Source organism: Tenrec ecaudatus, chromosome 10 (assembly GCF_050624435.1).
Source record: "Tenrec ecaudatus isolate mTenEca1 chromosome 10, mTenEca1.hap1, whole genome shotgun sequence".
NCBI classification, from domain to species: domain Eukaryota; kingdom Metazoa; phylum Chordata; class Mammalia; order Afrosoricida; family Tenrecidae; genus Tenrec; species Tenrec ecaudatus.
The window spans coordinates 153406712-153429855 of NC_134539.1; the positions used below are offsets into that span (position 1 = coordinate 153406712).

Below are 23144 nucleotides of genomic sequence, written 5' to 3' on the forward strand. Positions count from 1 at the left end.
GGCAGGAGGGGAGGGCTCACGCCATCCGGCACTCAGGCAGGTGCAATGTGCCGTGGGCTGGAGGTCGGTCCGTGCACAGATGCAGACACACAGCTGTCCCGTGGAATGACATTTTCATTGGTATTAGTTGGGGGAGGCAGTTAATGGTTACAGAGCAGGGTGGGGCCGCTCAGACCTGACCTTCAGCCCCAAGGTGAGGGCAGGGGGTGCACCTGCAGAGGCCTGAAGTCCCCACCCCCCAATGTCATCCTCTTGGGCAGTTAATAGATAGAATAAATTCCATTTAAAATATATGCATTTCTCTCTGCTTAGAAAAGAAAATTTACAGTTGAAAAGCTTGGGCCTTTGAGATTGGGGTCTTCAGTCCCACTGCACCACCCCTACAGCCGGCGGGGGAGCAGCCTACCCCGACCTCTTATTCACACATCCTACTCTCGGAGGGAGACAGCTTGTCCGTCCCAGGGCTGAGCCTGGGCAGCCTGTGGCCCTCTCAGCAGGACCCCCAGGACCCTGGCCACGCCCTTTCGGAGAGAAGCCCTTGCTTTCCTGGGCTGTGGGTGGATCCCCCATGGTGCTTGGGGAAGGGCTTGCTGGGGGCCCGAGTGTCCCCTCAGCCAGTCAGGTTCTAGCCAAGTTCCACAGGTCAGCGCTGCAGAACTGCCCACCGCTGACTCAGGGGGACCCTTTGGGAAGGAGCTGCAGCCCTCTGCCTGTCCCTCAGACAGCAGCTCTTTGCGTGCTGGGGTCAGGCCACAGGTGGCGGCAGCCGGCTCAGTCCAGCATGGCGTCCAGCTGGTCGGCCAGCGCGTCGAACATGGTACTGATGTCATCCAGAATGTGCTTGGTGGAGAGGCCAGGGGCGCTGCAGGGCGGGGAGAAGAGGTCACTCAGGTGCCAGGAAGGGCTAGCTGGCCCCGGGCCCTGCTTGGGGGGCGTGAAGGCCTCCCTCTTGTTTGGATGGTTCCACCCACCCGTGGAGGGTCAGTCTGGTGGTTCCAGAGCCCAGGCCGCTGGGCTGTCACCTGGCAAGGCCTCCGCGCCCCAAGGTGCCCGAGTTGTGGGGACCCCTCACCCTGCTCGCTCCTCAGCACCAATGCTCTTCTCAGCGGCCCTCAGCACGGCTGCCAGGGACGAGCTGGTTTGCTCTAGTCTCTGCTGGGCACGGCCGGTGCCTGAAGGCCCGCTACTCTCGGGTCTTGGAGGGGGCACAGGGCGAGGGCCGAGCCGAGGAGCCAGCTTCGGGCCAGAAAACGCCAGCTGCGTGCAGGCCACGGACACAGGCTTGGGGGCTGTTCCTGCAGAGAACAGGGTGGCTGGTGGACCTCCAGACTGGCTGGACCCCCGCAGCCCATGGGCCCTCCCCATAGGCCTCTGCATCTTACCTGCTCCAGGCACCTTGACAAGGGCTGAGGGAGGGGCTAGGGGCTCCACCTCCCCATTCACGCGGCTGACTGCCAGGTGCTCCAGGCTTGGCCCGGGGCAGGGGAGCACTGGGGTGGGCAGGATCATGGGGCTTGGAGAGAGTGGGGCTGGAGCCGGAGGGCTGCTATGGTCTGGGCTGGAAGGGGGTGATGCTGGGGAGGGGGCCTCACTGGGGGGCAGCGGGCTCTGGGGAGCTGGGGCATTGGGCATGGCACCAGCCACACCAAAGGCCAGCAGCGCCGTCTGCAGCGGCTCTCTCTCCCGGCACTTGGGCCTCCGCTTCACAGTGTCTGACTCGGTGAGGTTAAACTCCAGGCCGGCGGGCAGAGAGGTCTCCCGAGTCGGGGGCCCGGCCGGCTTTGGCCTCTGTTTGATGGTCAGGTTTCCCTCCTCGGCAAACGGCAGCCCCTCCCCGGAGCTGCCCCGAGATGGGGTTGTTGCCTCGGGCCCCACCTCCTCTTCCGTGTCCGACGCGGGGCCAGTTGGGGCTGGGGGGCCAGGGGGCTCCAATGGTCCAGCCGGTTCACTCAGGGTTCGTCTTCGGGGCCCTGTGGCCCCCTCCTTGGGCCCAGGGCTCCCGTCCTGTGGAGCTGGCTCAGGAGTGGGCCCCGAGACAGAGCTGAGGCGCTTGGGGGGTGGAGGTGGGGGTCCCTTGCGGCGGGCCCGAAGAGCAAAGGACTGGCTGCGGGGAGCCCCTCGAGTGGGGGTAGGGGTGGGACTGGTCCGGGGTAGGGCGCTGCGTCCTGGTCGCCGAGTGAGGGTGGCGTAGCTGCTCAGGGCACTACCCACTGGCCCCTCGGCCTCCCCCTCGGCCGGGCCAGGCCGGCTTAGGCTGTGGGACCGGCGCTTGGGCCGAGGTGGGTCTGGGGGTGCCACCGGGGAGCCAGCCAAGTAGGAGAAGGCTCGGGTTCCTCCAGGAGTCGGCCCTGAGGCTGGGCTGGAAGGTGTGCTCTGGGGGTACATAAACACATAAGAGGGGGCCCCTTGCCCAGAATGCGGGGAGCAGAGCTTTGTGGGTCTCTCTGTGCCTTCAGGAAGGTTCCGCTCCTGTGGGGTGCTGGCGTCTCCACCATTGGACTGGGGAGTGGGGTGCTCCTGCGAGTGACCAGACCCCCGTGATCGTGCTCCAATGCTCTCCTGGCTGGGGGAGCGGGTGGGCGGCAGGGGCAGCGGCTCCGGGCTGCCCCCTGCCATGGCGGCCTGGAGAGCTGGGCTCAGCTCGCTGCCCTGGAAGGTGAGGAGGCGTGGGCCGGTAGCGGCTGGGCCACCCCCATTCTCCAGCCCTTCAATGGCCATGAGCTCCGGGCCCCTGGCCAACCGGCGCCCACTTTCACCGGGGGCATCCCCCTGCAGCAGGCCCCGCCGGAGCTCCGCCAGCCGCTTCACCCCGAGCATGAGCTTCTTCTGATGCCCTGGGAGCATGAAAAAGGTGCAGGGTCACCCCACATTCCTCATGAGCCCCAGCCTCGACCCCGGCAGCCAGTGGGGGGAGCCCGACCCCCTGGCAACAGCCCTCACCGAGCTTGTTGACGCCGACCTCCTGCAGCTCCTCCCAGGTGAGATCTGCCACCAGCCCCATGGAGTCGTAGCCGCTACTGACCAGCTGCTTGTGGTACTGAGGCAGCCCCAGTGCACACAGCCACTCCAGTAGGTCCGCCTGGGAGAGCCGGGCATGAACACAGCTCTCTCAGCCCGTCCCCCACCCCTGCTGCCACAGCCTGAGCCCTCGGGGCCCTGTGCCTACGGCCCCTCACCGGAATATAGCTGGGTAGCCACTCGGCGATGTTGAGCTGGGCGATCTCTGAGGCAATCTTCTTTCTGTGCCCAGGCTTGGTCACCCCGATGGCTGTCAGGTCCTGCCACACAGTCGGAGGGCTGTCAGTGCCCTTGTTCCGCGGGCCCCCCGGGCCCCCGGCCCCTCCCATCCCAGCACTCACCTCGGGCGTCATGCGGCTGATGGTGGGCACGTCGTAGCCGGCCTGCAGGAAGTGGGCAGTGTAGCTCTCCAGCTGGAACTCACTCAGCCAGTTGTGAATGGCCTGAGCATCCTTGGGGGCGGGTAGGCACAGGGACACAATGACACCCGGGGCTGAGCCAAGGCCCTGCCTGTGGGGGGTGGGGCACCTAGGCAGCTGACTCCCGTGAGGCCCGGCCCAGTGTTTCCTTGGTGAGGTCCAGAGATGTGGAGCCCGCCTGCCCCGGCCCTCCCCCGGAGGCACACCTTGCCCTCCAGCAGCTTCTCCGGCCTCACGTCTCGAGTGAAGATCTGCTCCCCAGAGCGGTAGGGGGCCAGTGGGTGGGGGCTCAGATTGTCTTCCACGAGGAAGGGAAGCAGAACAAGAGTCAGCAGGAGGAAGGGGTGCCCAGCCCTTGGCCCCCCACCCCAGGGGTGCTATGTCCTCCCTACCTGCTAGGGGTTCGGGGTACAAGCTGGGTAGCAGGTGGTCCTCTCCGGCAGAGGGCAGCAGCTGGATAGCAGGATGACAGTGTTTGCTACTGTAGTAGTGGGGGTGGCTGGCCACCCCCTAACTCCCCGTCCCCTCCTACCTGGGCGTTCTCAATGAGAAGGGCCGTGCTGTGCCCATTGGTGCCCTCAGAGCTCTGCCCGCTGCCGGCACTCCGGATGCTGCCCACGCTGCCCTCACTGCCCACGCTGTTCCTGTCACCTGCTGCGGGGGCCCAGGGCACAGGGTGAGAGCTCTTGTTGGCCTTGCCAGTTGCTGCCCTTGCTCACTCCGGGGCCCCGCACTGCCCCTGGGAGACACGCACCTGGACTGTCGGGGCCAAGGCCCCCTCGAGGGAGCTGACTGCAGGAGAGAGGGTGCAGCGGGTCGTCTGCAGGGGGCTGTGGTGTCCTGGGGAAGCCGGGGCACAGGGGGGCAGGGACAGAGGGGAGTCGGGGGGCAGGCACGGCCACCCGCTTGCTGAGCACCTCCACGATGGCCGGGGGGAAATAGCCCACGCGGTCAGTGCCCCTGGGGCTCTCATGGATGTGGCCCTTCCAGCGCCCGTCCGGATGCTGCTCTAGCACCTGTGGCAGGCGGGGTGGGCGGTCACTGGCTGCCAGGGAAGTTCCCCTGACACACGGGGTGCCCAGGAAGGACCGGGGCTGTGGAGCCACGTCCTCACCGTGATGACGTCCCCAGCCCGGACGTTGAGGGCGGTGGGATCGTGCAGGTTCCAGAAATCCTTCAGAGCACGCACCTTCAGGACCCCAGAGGCCTCTGCGAGGGGGGCAGGGCAGGCTTTACTGAGCGAAGGTCACACACTGTCCCACCCTTCGGTCCCCTTCACCCCTGTACATCCTGTGCCTCGCCAGGGCTCCCCAAGCACTCACCCCGAAGTAGCTGCTTGATTTCCCGGCTGGCCTGTGAGGTGGTGAATTGGTTGACAATGTCCAGAGCAGTCTGGTTATATGTGTTCCGGATGTTCACGTCCACCCCGCCCTATGGGCACAGAGCAGGTCAGTGCCTGCTGACCCTGACCTCCCCTCCCTGCTGCCCCCAGCAGGTGTCCCTCTTGGGTTTCCAGTCTTCCAGCAGCCGCCAGGGAAGTGCCCACACGGGGTGAGGGACGAGGTCAAGGTCACTCAGTCAGAAGCAGAGCTGGCTGGAGCAGCCTCTTCCCTCCCTCCCCCCGCGATGTGCAACATCCCCCAGTTCCGCCCCTCTGTGAGCCCTGCCGGGTGGCCTGAGAACACCCCCACCCACCTCTAGAAGCAGCCGCACCACCTCCGTCTTGCCATAGAGCGCTGCCTCATGAAGTGCCGTGCCCGCTTTGGTCTGGCGGTTGATCTCAATCCCAGCCTTCAGGAGCTGCCTGGGGGTGGGCAGAGAGCAACGGAGGGTAGGAGGCATGTCTCCAGCAGGGTGGGGAGCAGGTGGGCATGGGGTGGGGGGAGGTCGGCAGCAGCAAGTACCTGATGACCTCTCGGTGGCCATTCTTGGCAGCCAGGTGGAGGGGCGTGGTGTAATTGGGGTCACATGGGTCCTTGGCCTCGCCCTCCAGCAGTGCCACGCACAGGTGGCTGTTCAGGAGCAGCTGAGCCACCTGCAGCAGGCAACAGCCAGTTAGGGCCTCTTCTGGGGTCCCCCAGATGCCAGGACTGACCCCCGAGGCTGCCAACCTTACCTTGAGTCTCCCGAACTCACAGGCCAGGTCCAGGGGTGTCTTCTTGGCTTTGTTGACCAGGCACGGGTTGGATTGGTGTTGTAGGAGTGTCTCTGACTGGTGGGGGAGGGCTCGGTGAGCCAGGATGCACCGAACCTGCCCGCCCCACTCCCCAATTCTGCTCGGTCCCCCAGCCACTGAGGGGTTCCCGTACCACTTCATAGTGTCCGTACTGCGCGGCCAGGTGCAGCGGGATCTGTCCATCTAGCGAGGCAGCATTGACGGCCGCAGAGGCCCGCAGGAGCAGCCTCACAGGCTCAAGCCGGCCCTGCCAGGCTGCATAGTGCAGCGGGCGCATGCCTGGCAGGAGGGGGAGGGGTCTCGGTGGGAGAAGGGCCTGAGCCAAGTCCCAGAGAGAGCGCAGGATCCCACTGGCCCCACCTCTTGGCAACATAACCTTTGAGTCTCGACATTCTCATCTGAGCAATGGGCCAATGGCACAGTGCCCTCACACACACGGGATGCGTGAGCAAGGCCATGTATATGCCGGGAGAAGCTCTGCCCGAAGGTCAGCAGTTGGAAACTGCCAACCACTCGGAGGGAGAGAGACAAGGTTTTCTACTCCCTTGAAGTTATCATCTCGAAACCCACGGGGGCAGTTCTACCCTGTCCCTCAGGGGGGCTGTGAATCGGACTCCACTTGATGGAAGTAGAAAACCAGGACAACCAGGAGCCGCCTCAGATGCTCATTGCAAGGTCAGAGGTACAAGGAGCACTTTGGGAAAAAGGCCTGGCTATCTATCTCTGAACCCCTCACCACTGGTCCTCTGACACCTGTGGGGGTGCCGTCCCATGCCGGGAGCCCTCTGACCCCAGGTCTGAGCGGAGCCCCCTCCTGCCCTGACTGCGGTCGGGGAGGGGCGCGCATCTCACCATTGCCGTCCTTGATGTCCACCGTGGCCTGTGCCTCCAGCAGCAGGGCTATGAGCTCCAGGCTGCCCCCCAAGGCGGCATGGTGAAGTGCGGAGAAGCTGGCAAGGGAGGGGGGCCAGGACGGGGGTGTCTGTGAGCAGCTTGCCCCCCACCACCCCCTGCCCTAGTGTTCACAGCCTAGTGCCACCCAGCGGGCTGGCAGGGGGGCCGCCTTGCCTACTGTGGCCTGTGCCCCGCCCCCACCCGCCGGGCCGTGGGAGCTAGGGCGGGATGAAAGAGCCCAGTGTCTGGGCTGAGAGGACTGTCTGTCCCCCTGCCGCCAGCCCGGGGAGGGGGCCGTGGGAGCAGGGCCTGAGGGCTCCTAGCCTCCAGGGTGAAGAGGGGGCCCAGCGAGAGTCTGACCCACAGAGTCCCTGGGAGAGGTGCAGGGCCCCTGCTGCCCACCCTACCTCTCAGTTAACACACTTCAAGGGTCTACTCTGACCTGGTGCCCAGGGTTTTCCTGTTTCCTCTCCCCCCTCCCAGCTCCCCAGACATGGGGTGGAAGGCTCAGGCTCACCCGTCGGCATCTTGGTAGTTGACGTTGAGTCTCTTGGTGGAGCCCAGGAGCTCTAGGGGTCAGAGTGGGGGGCATCAGAGAATCATGAAACCGTTCCACCCACCCCCTGGCTCCCTCCACTGGCCTCTTCGTAACACCCCACTGACCTCTGGGAGTGCAGGAGAGCACCTGCCCCATAGCCCTCTCCGTCTGGCCCTGTGGCTCCCACCGCTCACTCTCCTGCAGGGCCCGGCTTGCTTATAGCGGCTTGGGGGCCGGCCTCTGTGCTCAGGCCAGACAGGCCCACGGAACACATGGTTAGCATTCCTGGCTGGACTGGCCAGGGAGGGAGCCCCATTGTCCCACCGGGCGGAGGAGGGGCCCCAGAGAAAGGCGAGGAGGACATTAGGCAAGATGTCAGGCCGTCCTGAGTGGTGTGTGCCTGTGAAAGCACCAGGCAGCCCCGCACCCAGCCCTGACTGCCCGGTGATCTCATCCAGCCACTTCACCTCAACATCCTCATTTATGCAATGGGCTGACCAGAGCACAGGCCTCGCAGCAGTCGCGGGTACCTGGCCTGGCCTTTGTCAGGTGGCGCTGTGGTTATGCATCGGGCTGTGATCTGCAAAAACCACCAGCGGCTCCGTGGGAGAAAGATGAGGCTTTCTACTCCCAAAAAAAGTTAGGGTCCGGGAAACTGACAGGTGCATTCCACCCTGTCCTAGAGGGTCACTATGGGTCAGCACCGACTTGATGGCAGTGAGGGGTTTTGGACCATTATTGAGTCCCTGGTTTGGCAGGGGGAGGAAGGGAAGGAAGGAGCAACCTATTTGACCTCAGCTGCTAACTTATAGGCTTGAAGTGTGAACCCACCCAGGAGCGCTGCAGAAGCAAGGCCCGGCGACCTGTTTCCTGATTGATGTCAGTTTGGGAAAATATATGATGGGCCTCATTCAATGTTATTTAGCGAGCAATAAGTTTTGTTTATTTGTGATTTGTTTACTTGTTGTTTTTCTTATCCCCACTGTGCAATGCTTACTGGTGAGCTACCCACAGGCCTGGGGCCCTTCTGACTCAGAGCAACCCCACAGGGCAGAGTCAAACTGCTCCTTAGGGTTTCCGAGGCTTAGAAATCTGTGCGGGGCAGACAGTCTCATCTGCCTCCTTTGGAGAGGCAGGTAGATACAAACCGATGACCTTGTGGTTCGCAGCCCCAGGCTTAACCCGCGGTGCCACCAGGGCACCTTCCTTCCTCGTTCGCCACTATCACCCGGGCCCGTCCTCAGTGAAAGCTGGTAGCATTCCCCACTGTCCCTGGTTCCAGCGAGCCCTCGGCCTGTCCCGGGCTAACTGCTGACTGCATCCACAGGCCCAGGGTCAGCCGTCCTCACCCTTGCAGGGGCCCTCCTGGCAGCTGGCAAGAGGAGCTGGGGGCTCGGCAGGGGCGGCGAGCTCAGTGCTCTCTGGGGACAGAATTGGTGCAGGTGTGGGACTCTGCAGGGCTGCATGGTCACTGAAGTGTGCTGGGGATGGGAGGGGAGGGAATGGGGTGGGAGGGGAGGAGAAAGGGGCAGGCCTGGCCCAGGCAGCCCTGCCTCCTGCTACAGCCCACCCTTGCCAGGAAGGAGGTGGCCTGGCTCACCCCAGGCCAGGCAGGGTGCCAGGCACGCTGGTCCAGGCCTGCCCCCGGCCCTGGTGGGCCCCTGAATGCCCCAACAGCCTGGGCAAGACAGGGCCTCATTCCAACAGGGAGGGGCCAGGCGAAGGGGGAGTGTGGGGCGGGCAGGCGGGAAGGGGAGAGCCACAGTCGGGGCTGAGCTGAGTGACGCCACTCCAGAAAGGTAAATACAGGGGCAGGAGTGGCGAGCCCGGAGCCGGAGGCCCCCAATCCCCATGCCTGGGTAGCTGGTGGTGGTGGGAAGTACGGGAGTTGGGAACAGCGAGTGTGCAATTCAAATCCCCACTCTGCCTGCTGCTGGCTGTCACCTTGGGCAGCCCTGTCCCTCGGGGAAGGTCACATGTAAAATGCCCTTCCCCTGCCACCCCGACGCCAGCCTGGACAACCTGGGATGGGCAGTTCCAGGGAGGGGCAGCACTGTGTGACAGAAGGGACTGGAACACGGGCAGGGCAGGCTGGGTGGCTCCGGCCCTTCTAGAACAATGGCCGGAAAGGCAGTCCCAGGAGAGACTCAGGGACTGGACTGGGGACCGTGGTGGAGGGCAGAGGGGCCGGGTTCCTGGAGGTGGCTCCAGCCACTTCCCCTGCGGCACAACCTTCTGCCCTAGCTGGGGGTGGGGGTGGCATGGTCACTCCTGATTTAGGCCCGGCAGCGGATATGAGCTCAGGCGGACACTCCCGGCCCACTCCATTTCCTTAGGCCAGAGAAGGGGACAGCTAGGAAGGGCTGGGGTAGAGGAGGGGAGGGGCCGGGCAACTGCTCAGCCCCCCTCCCCCTGCCACCTGCTCCCTGAAGATGGCTTGGGATGGGGGCAGGGAATGCCAGCTCCGAGTGACCAGAGAGCGACTGGAGGAGGTGGAGGCCACCCATCTCCTGCTTTCTCCTTGGATAGAAAGTTCCAGAAAGTGAGAGGGGAGCCTGGAGACCTGCCTTCCGGCAGCTTCCTTGCCACACTCTGGGAACTGGCTCCATGTCACCTGGGAGCTTGCTAAAGGGCAGTCTCAGGTGCTCTTAGAACAATGGTTCTCAACCTTTCTCATGCTTTAATACAGTTCTTCATGTGCTGGTGACCCCCCCAACCATAACGTTATTTTCGTTACATTTTATCACTGTTACTTTGCTTCTGTTACAAGTGGGGTGACCCCTAGGAAAGGGGTCGCGACCCACAGGTTGAGAACCGCTGTCCTAGATGATTCTAGATTCAAGGGCAGTTTAGGAAGTCTGCATTCTTAGAACAATCCCCAGGTGATTTGGAGCGAACAGAGGGCAGAGGCTTGGCTCCGAGGCTGGACACTAACCACGTGACCTTAGGCAAGGCCCCAAGCCTGCTGGGGGCAACCCTTCCTCTCTGCGATGGGACCCACAGAGCTCTCTCGCAGGGGGCCCCTGCGTGCATCACGCCATGAGCTTCTAGCTCCAAGGGTAGGACTTCCTGTCCACCCAGAGGTGCCGATGCAGAAAGGTCTGGCAATCTGATCCTGAGAGCCCTGGGGCTCCTGGTTCTGCTCTGACACACATGGGGTCCCCAGAGCCACCAGTGCCTGGATGGCAACTGGGTACTCGCAGGGAGGTGGTGGGGGTTCGAGACACGTGTGAACTGTTGGGGTTGGTGCCGCTGAGCCCACCTGACAGGGGAGCTGCCTCCCAGGGTCTCCAAGCCTGCGCTTCTCCTGCAGAGCGGCTGGTGGGTTTGAACCACCGACTGCCTGGCTAGCCGACAAAACACGTCAGTCACCATGGCCAGCGCCCCCCTTGCCAATGGGAAGGTTTGCAAATGACCCCAGCAATCTTGCCGTTGTCAGCAGTGGGTTCAGTAAGGCTCCCGCAGGGGCAAACTCTCCCCGAGGGCTATGGGACCGGCACGCATGCACGCACACACACCTGTTCCTTCTTGGAGCTGAGGCTCCTACCACCCACCTCAGCATCCCACCTGCCTGCCCCCCAGGGCCTGAGGCAGCCCCTGCTCCAACCAAAGCCCCACTGGGCAGCTGGGTCAAAAGCAACACGGAGTGGGGAGATGAGTGGATCCCACCCAGGTCTCCATAGCCCTCTCCTGGGCCTCAAGGCACCTTCTTCCTGTGCGCTGACCCTGTGCCAGCGCCCTCAGGGCACACACAGAGAGCCCCGTCTCCTGCTCTGGCACACACATGTGCACACAATGCCTGGAGTCTCAGAAATCCCCTTTCCAGTACGGCCGCCCAGATGTGGGTGGGTGTCATTAGCTGTTTTCAGGAGGCCGGGGGGTTTCTTCCTGCCCATGGGACCAAGGTGTCTTGGGGCTAGAGCGTGAGCTCCCGGGAAAACCCTTCCACCAGGAAAAACCCCGCCTTCTGGCCCAATCCCATGACAGGCCACCTCCTGGTCTAGGAACTCAAGGTGACAAGTCTAGTGACCTCCTAGGAGCTCATCCTGAAGCTCGGAGATCTGTTTTGCTGGAGCTCTGTTTTGCTCCCTAGCCTGTGGAGAAGCCCCAGGATATTAACTTTGGCCACATTCCCCTAGGGGACCCAACAGACCAAGGGGCGGGGGACGGCTGTCTGAAGGGGGTTAGACTGTACTTCACTTAAAAAAAAAAAAAAGCAGAACTCTTTAAAAACAAACATGTTTTTAAGGTCCTTCCATTTCAACATACTCTAAGATACCCTGAAGGATGATTGTGTGTGTGGGGGGGGGAGTAGGGGGCAGGGTTGAGGGGCCAAATCTATTCAATCTCTCCCAATCCACTACCAGGAAGGACACACACACCCCTTCCAAAGAATACACCTTAACGACCACCAGCTGTAGGCAATGCCAAGGAGCCCCGGTGAACTACAGAATGATATCTGTCGTAACTCCCAACTAGTAATACATTTAAAAACAAAAAAGGCACACGACGCTGGCAGACCCCAGGGACCAGTCTCACTCTTCCCCCTCCGGTGGCTTTGCATCAGAACCGACTCCACACGGGTTCCGTCCGTTGGGTTCACTGCGGTGGCGTGGTGCTTAGGCCGGAGCCTGGCACGCAATCAGCATGCCGGGAAAGTCTGAATTCAAGTACCAGATCTCCCAAAGTACCCCATGGCCCAGCTGACTTCACAGGAGGGGAAATCAAAGACCACAGGGGTCAAGTGATTTTCCCGGGGGGGCACACGGTAAAAGAACCTAACGACTTCTCTGGTTCTCCCACTTTTTCAATTCAAACAAAGCAGGCATTCTGAGTGCCCATATCCCTGTCGCGCTCCACCCTCCCCAACGCCGCTCTACAACCTGAATACACAAGGATGTGTCTTAGCTGACAGCCTCTACATCAGGTACTCACTGGTCTTTGCAGCCTTGACCTTGGCCACCAGCTTCTGCACGCCCGTCACGTCCCCGTTCTTGACGGCAAGGATCAAGTCCTGCTCCCGTCCCATGCTGGGCGCTGGGATCCTCCGAGGTTCAGGGGAGAGGCAGGGAAAGCGGTGCAAACAGGCTTCAAGGAGCCATGCCTGGGCCTCTGCAGGGCCAGGGGTCCCAGGGGTGTGTCTGGTGCCCGGGCAAGGGGCTGCTGGTCACACACAAGATGCTCCGTCAGGTGCTGCCACCACACACAGGAAAGCTGATCTCTGAGGGGGCGGAGGCTGTGTGGAAATTTGGACGGATGTCAGCTTGCAGCTTCCGACAGCCCGGGACGCGCTGGCGCTGGGACTGGGCCCGCCACTCGGCCCAGCTTGGTTGGGAGCACTAATAACCCCCCAGCGAGCAGCCAGCCTTCCCTTGGGTCTCGGGCCATGAACACGTCAGTCTCAGGGGTCTGGCCAAGGTGTCCCAGCCTGCAAGGGTCCCAGAGGCAGGGCTCAGATGATGGATGAGCTGGGTGGGGCCTCCAGGGAGCCCCCAAATTACCCAGGGGTCATGGGAGGGACTGAGCCCCTCAAAGGAGAGAGGGTGCCGCAGGGAGGGGAGAGGCTGTGGAGGGCTAGGTGTGCTGGGAGGGAGGCTGAGTCACCTGTGCCCCAGGGTACCTGGCAGCACCTCAATCTGGGGCAGGAGTGTCCTGGCGGCACGACCCGGGAGAGGCGGCGCCAACAGCCTGTTCTCCACAGCCGGAGGCCCTGACACCCACAGATAACTGGCAGGCCAGTTGGCAAGTGGGCCTGGGTGGGCAAGGCTCAGCGTGGGGACAGGAGTTGGCTACTCCTTGTGGAAGGTGCCTGACCCAAGTGGCCTCTGTATCTATGCTTAACGTCAACAGCTGTGAGCTCTGGCCCTGGGCTCTTTATGAGACGGGGCTGTCACGGGGAGCTGATGGCCTCCCCATGGTGGGTGGAAAGGTCCTTCTTCACAAGGGAGAGGTCCACCGGCACCTGTTGCTGACCCACCCTTACTCTGTGTGGGGTAAGGGTGCAGCACAGGCACAGGGCTGGGGGCACCGCTGGCAAGCCAGCTCCGAGGGCCCCCAAGCCTCAAACTGAGGCCCACAGAAAAGCCGCCACCAGTACCTCGGCGACCAGACTTTGCTGCCCACGTCCTGTGGCATGAGCCCATGCAGGCCTAGGGCCCTGGCGGGGGGCGAGTCGCCCCCACCCCCCACCCCCGCCTCAAACGTCCCAAGCCCAAACCAAAGGGCACTGTCTTTCACAGCCGGCGGCGGGCAGCGCTGAGGGTCGGGCTGGCTCCCCCGCCCCACGGAATGCCCCTCCAATGCCGCGCGACCCCCAGCCCGGCCCTGCGCAGGCCGGCCGAGGAACAAAGCGGCGGGAAGGCTCCGAAGGGCCAAGCGCCAAAGGGAGCGAAGCCAGAGGACTGGGAAAGGGGGCGCGCGGAGGACGGAAGGGGCAGGGAGATGGAGGCGCCCGCCGATCCCACAGGAAAAGTTAGTTTGTGTCCGCCCCCAAGGGCGCGGACCCCCGCGCGGGCCCCGCAGCCTCACCTCTCGCGGCTGCCTGGCCGGGGTCCGGCTGGTCCTGCGCGGTCCCCGGCTCTCCGGACGGTGGCTCCCACTGCCCCCTGCCCCCTTTCTCCTCCTCCCCTCCTTTTCCAAGGCCGGCTCGGCGCCTCCCGCAGGAAATCCCGCCCCTCCCCCGCCCGCCCGTTCGGGAGCGCAGGGACCGTCCCGACCGCGCAGTCGGGATGTCAATCGGCGCCAGAGGCCCCGCCCCCACCCGCTCCAGGCCCCGCCCCATTCGCCCGGTCGGACCGGGGGCGCCGGTCGGATCGCGCATGCGCCCAGGTGGAGCGCGCCGGGTGGGGCGGGCTGGGGAGGGGCTCCCTCTAGGAGCGTTCGCGCCGTTCCGACCGGTCCCGGGGCCACCTGGGGCTCACGAGTCTAGATTGAGGGGCGTGCACCCTGAGTGGGACAAAAGACGTAGCCTTGAGGGACTTGGGATCCGGGACTCAGGGATCCACTTGGGTAGCCCCCCTACGTTCCCCCTCTCCCGTCCCGGGACTCCCGCGGGCAGCGACCCCCGTCGGTGCCAGTCACCCCGCTGCGGTCGCTACCCGGAGCAATGGTGCCACCTAGCGGACGCTGTTGGCGCGGCTCGCGGCGCCGCCGGCGGCGGGGTCCCCGGGCCCCGGGAAGGGGCTCCAACGGAGGGCTGGGGCGGCCGGCGCGTCAGCACCTTCGTGTACGGACAGCGCCTCCTGCCCCTGCTCGAACCCAGGACTGGGAGCCAAAGCAAGGTAAGCACGGGCTGATTAGTGTGCATTCACTACAGATAGTGAGTAAGCACAAGTCGCCCTGTGCTTACCTTGCCTCCTGGGTCCTCCGCCCCTGTCGTCGGGGATGCTAACTTTGAAACGAGGCTTTGATTCTGTAGGAAGGGACTGGTGGAGGTGGGCAGAGATAGATGCCTGCCAGACCTAGCACGGGAATCTCCCATGTGCTGGGGAAGCGTGAAGCTTCTCGTTACGGATGAGTAAATGAGCACAAGGAAGTCCGTGCTTACCTCGCTTATTAGGCAACCTGACACTACCTTGAAGAAATTCTGAACCTCTGGGGGACTGCACCCTAGAGCCACAGTTGGGCTTCCGTTTTGGAAGCTGGCATTCGGGGGCGCACTGCCCTCCCCTCTAAGGCCCTTCTTCCTCCCTCGTGCAGCCCGAGGTGGTGGGCCCGAGCAGCTTCGGAAGAGGTCAGACATGGTTCTCAAACGGTACCAGCCAAGAGCCGCAGCAGGAGGTTAGGGGCACGAGAGGAACGGGGCGCGAGTTACGACTCCTAGCGAGCCCGCGTGACCGCAGAACTGCCCCAGGGAGTTTCCTGGACGCCGCCTGTGTGGACGTAGTCCTGGTGGCACAGTGGTTAAGCGCTTAGCTGTCAACGGAGAGGCTGGCGGCCCAGGAGTACAATGACAGCATTGGACCATGTGGGGCAGCGCTCCTTTCCTATAGTTCACGGTGAGGCGGAGTCGAATCCACGGCAACGGGTTTGGCCTGGATTGTGGATCTCCACGGGAGCAGGTCGTCAGGTCTTTCCGCCGCCAGTGTGTCGAGCCGCCCTGGAGTTCACGGGTCGCTCAGCTCCGCGAGTCGAGGCAGACCTGTGAGGACGGCGCTAGGACCCAGAACTGCCCGGAAGGCGGAAGTCCAGTGAGCGCTCCAGAAGCTTGCCTCGGCGGGCGCTAGGGCCGCGCGGAGCCCCGGGAGTGGGCGGGGCGTGAGGGCGGCGCGCGCGCGCGCAGCCGCAGATGGCGGCCCGATGGAGCGCGATGCCGACTCTTCGGACGTGGAGGTTCCGGCCGGGCGCCGGCTCAGGTGCGAGCGGCCGGGGAGGACCGGGGAGCGTGGGACCTCACGGGCCTCGGGGAGGGGTCGCGCGGCCGGGCCGCGCGGTGCTGACCCGTCTCCCTCCTCGCCAGCGCCCGGGAGCTGCTCGCCGCCCGCGCGCGGCCCCAGAAACTGCCCCAACGCTCGCATGGCCCCAAGGACTTCCTCCCCGACGGCTCGGAGGCCCAGGCCGGCCGGCTGCGCCAGTGCCGCGAGGAGCTCTGGCAGCTGCTGGCGGAGGAGCGCGTGGAGCGCCTGTAAGTGGGAGGGCGCCGGGCGGCCTGGCGGGAGGGAGGATCCCCCTCGGGCGACTGAGACGACCCCTAACCACTCCTGCCAGGGGCAGCTTGGTGGCCGCTGAGTGGAGACCAGCAGAAGGCTTCGTGGAGCTGAAGTCCCCCGCGGTGAGCGGTCAGGATCGGGGACAGGGGACCCGCTTTCGCGGCCCGCCAGACTCCTGGCTGACACTTTGTCTGGGTCTCCCACAGGGTAAATTCTGGCAGACCATGGGTTTCTCAGCGGAGGGCCGACAGCGGCTTCACCCCGAAGAGGCTCTATATCTGCTGGAGTGTGTAAGTGGGGCCAGGGAGGGTGGGAGAGGGCTTGGGCTCCAGGAATCCGGAATGAAGTAGACACAACTGACTTTCCAAGAATCTTGTAGCTGGCCTCGGTAGCAGAAGATGAATTGGCCATGCTGAGGGCAGGCGTCTGGCCCAAATTAGTGACGCAGAGCCCTCTCCTGATGGGCCACATCTTGCAGGGTGTGGGTGGGAGGTGGAGTTGGCCTAGCAGAGCTAAGAAGCCACCCCTGTGGCTACACACCACAGGGAGGGCTCATAGACTGAGCTGCTGGCTCCCACTCCTAGGGCTCCATCCAGCTGTTTCACCAAGACCTGCCGCTGTCCATCCAGGAGGCCTACCAACTGCTGCTGACTGAAGGCACTGTGACTTTCTTGCAGTACCAGGTATGTGCCATTCTCTCCAGGGACAGGAGCCACCCGCCTATCCACTGAGCCAGTGAGTGTCTGTGAGTCATTCCCAGCTACTGCACGGTGCTAAGGAGCCCTGGTGATGTACAGGTTAAACATTGGGCTGTGATCTGCAAGGTCAGCAGTTTGAAATCACCAGCTACTCTGTGGGAGAAAGAAGGGGCTTTCTACTCCTGTAAAGAGTTACAGTCTCGGGGGGGTGGGGAGACTCCGGATAGGGCAAGATATGACAAAATAACGATGTATAAATTACCAAGGGCACATGAGGGAGGGGGGAAAGGGGAGGGAGGGAAAAAAAAAAAGAGGATCTGATGCAAAGGGCTTAAGTGGAGAGCAAATGCTTTGAGAATGATTGGGGCAGGGAATGTATGGATGTGCTTTATACAATTGATGTATGTATATGTATGGACTGTGATAAGAGTTGTATGAGCCCCTAATAAGTTGTTAAAAAAAAGAGTTGTATGCGCCCCTAGTAAAATGATTTTTAAAAAAAGAGTTACAGTCTCAGAAACTCACGGGGGGGGGGGGGAGTTCTGCCCTGTCCCATGAGGTTTCTATGTGTTGGCATTGGTGGCAGTGAGTTCTTGAGACAAGGTGCTGGTAGATAACAATCGGTAAACAAGTACATGGACTGTGGACTTATAGGTAGCTGGGGGAGGAGAGAGGGACTGGAAGATGCTGGTTTCAGTGTTGAGGTCGGAACGGGCTTGCTAACGGGCCAGTCTTGGGAGTGAGACTGCTTGGGAAGGAGCCTGGTGTACAGCCTTTTGGGGACAGAGGAAACAATGGTGCAAAGGCCCTGAACAAGACTGGCTGAGGTGAGGCAGGGGGTGAGGGCCGCAGTCCTGGTGGCTGGCACAGTGAACACAGGGAGGAGGCCAAGAGGTCACATAGCAATTGGACACACAAGCCTGAATGCAGGGATGGTCAGGGCTCAAGGCACAAGCCATGTGTGTCCAGTATAGGGGGCCGGGGCTGAGACCTGAGGGTCTCCCACACAGGGAGATGAGGCAAAGATGGATGGGTTGGTGGCTGGTGGTGGTGGTGGAGGAAAAATAGGCGAGGTGGTGACCCAAAAGTCGAGGAGGAGGAAATGGTCAGTGATTCTGAAGGCTGCTGAGAGTTCACCCCAGATGAGAAGCGTCCCTGGAGATGAACTCAGGCGCAAGGATGCATGTGTGGCTCTTAACCGGAGACCATTCCCACCTGACCCGTGTCTGGAGGTGGCAGGAAAGTGTACCACCTTCTGGCATCCTCTTGTCTGAGCTGGAGCCAGGCACTTCACTCCTGGCAGCTTCGGGAGCAAGCTGTTCCAGGGCTTCATTCTTTTCTCCTCGTCTTTTGCTGTGTGCTTTTTGAGTGAGGGAACTACAAAGTGTCATTTGTGCCCAGGTTAAGTGGGCAAGTCAGGGTTCCAAAGACGGGGGTATGTGTACATCTCAAGAGGTGCGTCTGACCAAAGTCGTCTTTTTCTTTTGAGGTCTTCAGCCACCTGAAGAGACTGGGCTATGTAGTTCGGCGATTCCACCCAAGGTAAGTCTCCTCTTTTCCCTTTCCATTCGTTTTGACCCTGAGACCCAGATGGCCAGCCCAGGGCGTGGGAAAGCAGTCCCTCTCTTCCTGGGCTCCTTGGCTGGCCCCCTGGAAGCTTCGCTGGACTTGGGTTGGCCTCTGCTGGAAATACCCGGGTCATTTCAGGTTATCTCGGTTACCCTATCTGGTCCTCTCTCTAGCCAGCTTGCCCCACTGATCATGTTGGAGTAGCCACTGCAGTCCCTGAGGTGCATGAAGATAATGGGGCACAGGAGACGAGCCCAGCATTTAGTGGGCGCACGCGCGGGTGTGTTGGGAGAGGGAAAGACTGTGTGGGGAGTTTAGCACCAAATGGTGTTTCACATTTCTTATACTGAACCAGATGCTCTTTCCGTCGGGTCCCCGAAGAGCATCCCTTACTAATCGAACATGGCTCGGAGTCCCTTAGGCTTGGAGTGGCAACTGAGGCAGCCTTTGCACGGCCTTTCATGATGAAAGAAGCCACCCTGGGGCAGTCACCATGTGCGCACTTCACCTTTGTCCAACAAGGGTTCCCTGAGGCCTCTCTGGGATCAGAGAGAACCCAGTGTCAACCCCTCGTTACCCTGGCATGCATAGTCGGGTTGCTGCCCAGCAATGGAGACCTGGCCCTGTGAATTCATGTTTGTCCCTGCCTCAGTCAACCTTTTTGCAATGATGAAAACATGCTGTGCTGAGCTGCCCCACACTCACACACCCGTGCGTCTGTGGGACTGGGTGTCGAGCTTGACCTCATTCACGTTCAGTTGAACTCGGGTCTCTGCTGGGGCTGGGGCTGCTCCACAGGGCTGCAAGCCTCAGAGCCGTAAGGAGAACACAAGCATGACAGTGGAATGCGAAGAGGATGCAAAAAAAAAAAAAATTCACGCCCCCCCGCCATCGAGTCCTTATTGATTGACAGCAACCCTACAGGACAGGGTGTCCCAAGACTGCAACTCTTTACAGGAGTAGAAGGCCCCGGCTTTCTCCCACCTGCTGACCTCATCTCAGCCAACATGAAACAATTCCACCCCCAGCGCTCCTCCTCCATGGCGATGGGGGGCCGCTCTCAGAGCGGTTCCCTGAGTGGCCCGAATGAAAAGCACTCAACTACTAGCCCAAAGCTCGGGGCTCCGAATCCACACAGAAGCACTTGGAAGACCTATCAGGCAGTCTTCCGAAGGGTTTCCCCTGCACCCCTGAGCGCAAGTGGGTATTGACTTGACAGCGGCTAGCCGCCCAGACTCAGAACGATGTCATTCGTGTCAGGAAATAAAATATAGATAGTGTGTGTGTAACAAGAATGTTAGCAGAGGCTGTCCGGAATTTTATTTCCATCCTTCTTGCATTTGCCAGGTTTTTTTATGCCTCTTGCTTTCTCTCACCGAGGTCAGTCATTTCTTAGTTTGAAAACCTACTGCCCTCGAGGTGACTGGTTCTGGGGAAGCGCTGTGTTTCAAGAGGCCTGTGGCTGTCTCCCATGTACCTTGCCTACAGCCCCGCGGGGGCTCTGTCCTCATGGGTCCTTTTAACTAGCCCCCCCAACCCAGTGCCCTGGGCGAGCACCAGGCATAAGGACCTGCTTCTCGCCCTGCCTTCTCTCTCCACAGCTCCGTCCCCTCCCCATACGAGAGGCAGCTGAACCTGGACACTGGCGCCCAGCCCCTGGAGGGCAGGATTGGCAAGCGGAAGAGGAGGGGCTCCAGTTCCCGGTACCATACCACTCTGACACAGCGCCCCAGGAACTGCTGGGGTGCTGAGCTGTTGGGGGGAGCGCTGGGATCCTAAGGATGTGTGGGCAGCTCCAGCAGCAGGTGACCACATCACTGACCGGAACTGCTGCCTTTGCTCCCCACGCCCCTCAGGTCCGTGCCCAAGAAGCCCAAGACCCCCGCGATCCCCCTGCAGGGGGTGAATGGGACACCCGAGAGCCAGACACCCACAGACCTGTTGGAGAAAGACCAGGAGGCGAGCCCTAGAAGGGACCTAGAACTTCTGGAGCCCCTGGAGGCCTGGCCTGGCTCAGCCAGCGGTGGGGTGGGGGGCTGCCCACAGAGTGGGGGAGTGGAGAACGGGGCCCTGGAGCCTTGCCAGCCTCGCTGGAACTTCGAGCAGATCATCTTTCCCAACATGGCGGCAGACGGCCGCCACACCCTGCTGCGTGCCCCAGACCCAGAGCTGCTCCCAACCAACGTGGCCGCGCGCGAGACCGATGCTGAGGCCTGGTGCCGGAAGCTGAACCAGCGGAAGGAGAAGCTCTCCAGGCAGGAGCAACAGGCAGCCGCTGGGCCCTTCCCAAGGGACATCAACTCGGACCCCGAGGTGCAGCGCTGCTCCAGTTGGCGGGAGTACAAAACACTGCTGCAGAGGCGGCACCTGCTGAAGAGCCAGAGCCGCCCCCCCCATCTGTGGGACCAGCCCGTCACCCCCTTGCTGAACCCAGGCCAAGCAGACTCCCCAGGTACCGGCACCTGCCCTTGCCCTGGCCGCTGGCAGCAGAGGATCACAAGACTTCCAAGGGGGCAGGAGCTGAGCAGGGTGGGGGAGGAGAAGCTGATGCAGGGGAACCCACAGTCTACTCCAGGGCAGTAGCAGAGGGCTGGCATGGCTGGTTGGTGACCAAGAAGAGGTGAGGAATAGAAACCATGACCACAGCGCACTGCCATTGAGTCAGGCTGACTCACAGTGACCCTGCAGGACAGGGTAGAACTGCCCTGTGGGTTTCTGAGGTGTTAACTCTTTAAGGGAGTAGAATGCCCTGTCTCCTGAGCAGCTTCAACTACTGACCTTGCAGTGAACAGCCCAGTCAGTGTGTAACCACCAGGGCTCCAAGATGCATATGATGGTTTTGCCAGCCCTCTGCACCCGTCCTCACTAGCCTGGAACCAGGAGGTGCCAGCCTGGCCAAGTAAAAGCTCGCTCGGCACCTACTCCCAAGTTCAGGGAGCTAAGAGGGCAGGGTTGCCCAGGCTGACTGCAGTACAGACCCAGAACACCTTCAAGTCCTTGGGGGGCAGGCAGATTGAAAGGCATGCCATGAGGGTGGCCCTGTGTGTGCTAAGCCTGGCAGTCCTAAACTAGATGACTAGTTCGGCAACATTGAGGGAGACTACCAATGGCTGGCTGTCCTAAACTAGATGACTAGTTCAGCAACATTGAGGGAGACTGCCAATGGCTGGCTGTCCCGACAGCGCTTGTTCTTACTGTCCTCACAGCCACAGTCTTCCGGCAGATCTCAGTGCTGCAGACGACACACCTGGCTGATGGAGGGGCCCAGTAAGTTGCATCAATTGGTGACTCATTCCAGGGTCCCTTCCTACATGCCTTGCTCTAAGCTGCAGCTGATGTTCATGGGAGGGGAGCAACTGTATACACTGCCACCCATCCACCACCTCCTGCTGTTGAACAGATTCCAGCTGACAGCAGCCAGAATGCCCCCTAGGGTTCCCAAGGCAGCAGATCTTCACAGAAGCAAAAGGTCTCAGCTTTCTGCTTGGAGTGATGGGGGTGGGGAGGAACTACAAACTCATTGCCACTGAGTCAGTTCTGCCTCAGAGCGACTCTATAGTACAGGGTAGAACTGCCCCTGTGAGTTTCCGAGACTGAAACTTTTTTTTTAAAACATTTTATTAGGGACTCCTACAACTCTTATCACAATCCATACATACATCAATTGTATAAAACACATCTGTCCATTCTTTGCCCTCATCATTTTCAAAGCATTTGCTCTCCACGTAAGCCCTTTGCATCAGGTCCTCTTTTTTTCCCCCTCCCTCCCTGCTCCCCATGAGCCCTTGATAATTTATAAATTATTATTTTGTCATATCTTGCCCTGTCCGGCATCTCCCTTCCCCCCCTTTTCTGTTGTCTGTCCCCCAGGGAGGAGGTCACATGTAGATCCTTGTAATCAGTTGACTGAAACTCTTTACCAGAGTAGAAAGCTGCTTCTTTCTGCTGTGGGGCAGGAGCTGGTGGTTTCAAACTGCTGGCTTTGGGGTTAGCGCCCAGCTCAGGGTAGTGTGTCCTAAGTTCCTGAGATGGGGCAGCTCACCTCCCCGCTACGCCTAGTCACTCCTTCCCTGGAGCAAGCTGTCTTCAGGACCTGTCTCTCGCTCCATCCTCAGGCTGCTGGAGAAAGCTGGGGGCTTGGAGATCAGCTTCGACGTGTACCAGGCCAATGCTGTGGCCACTTTCCGCAAGAATAACCCTGGCAAGCCCTATGCTCGGATGTGTATCAGCGGGTAGGAGATGAGCGCGGGTGCTGACCCCTTCTCGGGAAGCCACATGTACCTCCTTCCTCTTGACCCCCACCCCCTGGCCACTGTGGTATCTGAGAGGAACCTGAGGCCCCAACAGGCTAAGTGACTGCCATGAGTCAGTGCTACAGGAACCCAAGCTTCCCAGGACTCCACAGAGCCTTCTCCCTCTAGGGATTTGGGGCTGGGTCCTCTCCTATCAGCGTGTGTGTGTCCCATTATTGTCCTCCACCCTCCTCTGGGAGCCTCTGAGGGACTGGGGTCTCAGAACTTACCCTTCTCCCTACAGATTTGACGAGCCGGTCCCAGACCTCTGCACCCTCAAGCGCTTGTCCTACCAGAGTGGGGACGTCCCCCTGATCTTTGCTCTGCTGGATCACGGGGACATTTCCTTCTACAGCTTCAGGGACTTCACACTGCCCAGCGACTTGGAACACTGATCGTGGACCTGGGCTGTCTGCTCTCAGGGACGGTCTTCCCAACCTGTGCCCTGGCCCTGGTGCCTGACGCTTGCCGGAGAGCAAACCTCTGCTCCCTGCCGGCCGCTGCAGCGCTGCCAGGCTCCAGGCCTTGGAACTCAGGACGCGATTTCAGAGAGCCAGCAAGGTGGGCGGAAGAGAGGACTCCCGTGCCTTTAAATGAGAGGGTGCCTGCTTCATGCGATTAAGCCAAAGCCATTAAAAAGTTCTTCCTCTCTCTGTCCCGGCTGGAATTTACATAAGCTCGAACCTGCTTGCGCACAGTGCCCACGTACACAAACACGCTGAACACACACCACACCGGACAAAAGCAACTTTCTCTGGGGCCTAGGAGCCAAGGTGGCCTGAACGCGTCCGGCCCCGCCTCTCGGGACGGAAAGCCACAGACCTCTCGCTAGCGGCTTGGGTTTCCGAAGGGTGGGCCCAGGAAGGAGGCCCGGCCCGGCTGAGTAGGAGTG

At 61.4% G+C, this 23144-nt stretch overlaps 2 protein-coding genes across 3 annotated transcripts; one reads left to right on the plus strand and one right to left on the minus strand.

Moving 5' to 3' along the window:
• Positions 1–96: 96 nt before the first annotated feature.
• Positions 97–13703, minus strand: CASKIN2 (CASK interacting protein 2). Of its 2 annotated transcripts, none has more exons than XM_075562216.1 (20): positions 13574–13703; positions 11981–12281; positions 7025–7076; positions 6466–6563; positions 5747–5892; positions 5554–5649; positions 5342–5472; positions 5133–5241; positions 4760–4868; positions 4552–4646; positions 4192–4453; positions 3970–4088; positions 3830–3890; positions 3644–3735; positions 3360–3470; positions 3177–3278; positions 2941–3079; positions 1383–2834; positions 1073–1295; positions 97–862 (listed from the first exon to the last, which is right to left on the minus strand). In XM_075562216.1, exons 2-20 carry the CDS (start codon positions 12072–12074, stop codon positions 772–774), a joined length of 3582 nt encoding a protein of 1193 aa, XP_075418331.1. In that variant the 5' UTR covers positions 12075–12281; positions 13574–13703; the 3' UTR covers positions 97–771. The 2 variants fall into 2 exon arrangements, with proteins under 2 accessions (XP_075418331.1, XP_075418330.1); XM_075562215.1 differs by having other exon boundaries at positions 3970–4091.
• A 1601-nt stretch (positions 13704–15304) lies between these two features.
• TSEN54 (tRNA splicing endonuclease subunit 54) lies at positions 15305–22897 on the plus strand. The gene is made up of 11 exons (XM_075562218.1): positions 15305–15399; positions 15504–15668; positions 15752–15815; positions 15900–15983; positions 16278–16376; positions 17881–17933; positions 19562–19663; positions 19817–20412; positions 21167–21227; positions 22076–22192; positions 22497–22897. The coding sequence occupies exons 1-11, from the start codon at positions 15344–15346 to the stop codon at positions 22645–22647; spliced, it is 1548 nt and encodes a 515-aa protein (XP_075418333.1). The 5' UTR covers positions 15305–15343; the 3' UTR covers positions 22648–22897.
• The last annotated feature ends 247 nt before the right edge of the window (positions 22898–23144 follow it).

Bases quoted from the DNA above. Each gene is read 5' to 3' on its own strand.
- CASKIN2 (XM_075562215.1), bottom strand. From the start codon at position 12,074: ATGGGACGGGAGCAGGACTTGATCCTTGCCGTCAAGAACGGGGACGTG. The intron at 6,564-7,024 runs GTGAGCCTGAGC...CTCCCTTGCCAG, and splicing joins AACTACCAAGATGCCGACGG to CTTCTCCGCACTTCACCATG. The intron at 3,736-3,829 runs GTAGGGAGGACA...TCCTCGTGGAAG, and splicing joins GTACCCCGAACCCCTAGCAG to ACAATCTGAGCCCCCACCCA.
- TSEN54 (XM_075562218.1), top strand. From the start codon at position 15,344: ATGGAGCGCGATGCCGACTCTTCGGACGTGGAGGTTCCGGCCGGGCGC. The intron at 15,816-15,899 runs GTGAGCGGTCAG...GGTCTCCCACAG, and splicing joins TGGAGCTGAAGTCCCCCGCG to GGTAAATTCTGGCAGACCAT. The intron at 19,664-19,816 runs GTACCATACCAC...CACGCCCCTCAG, and splicing joins AGGAGGGGCTCCAGTTCCCG to GTCCGTGCCCAAGAAGCCCA.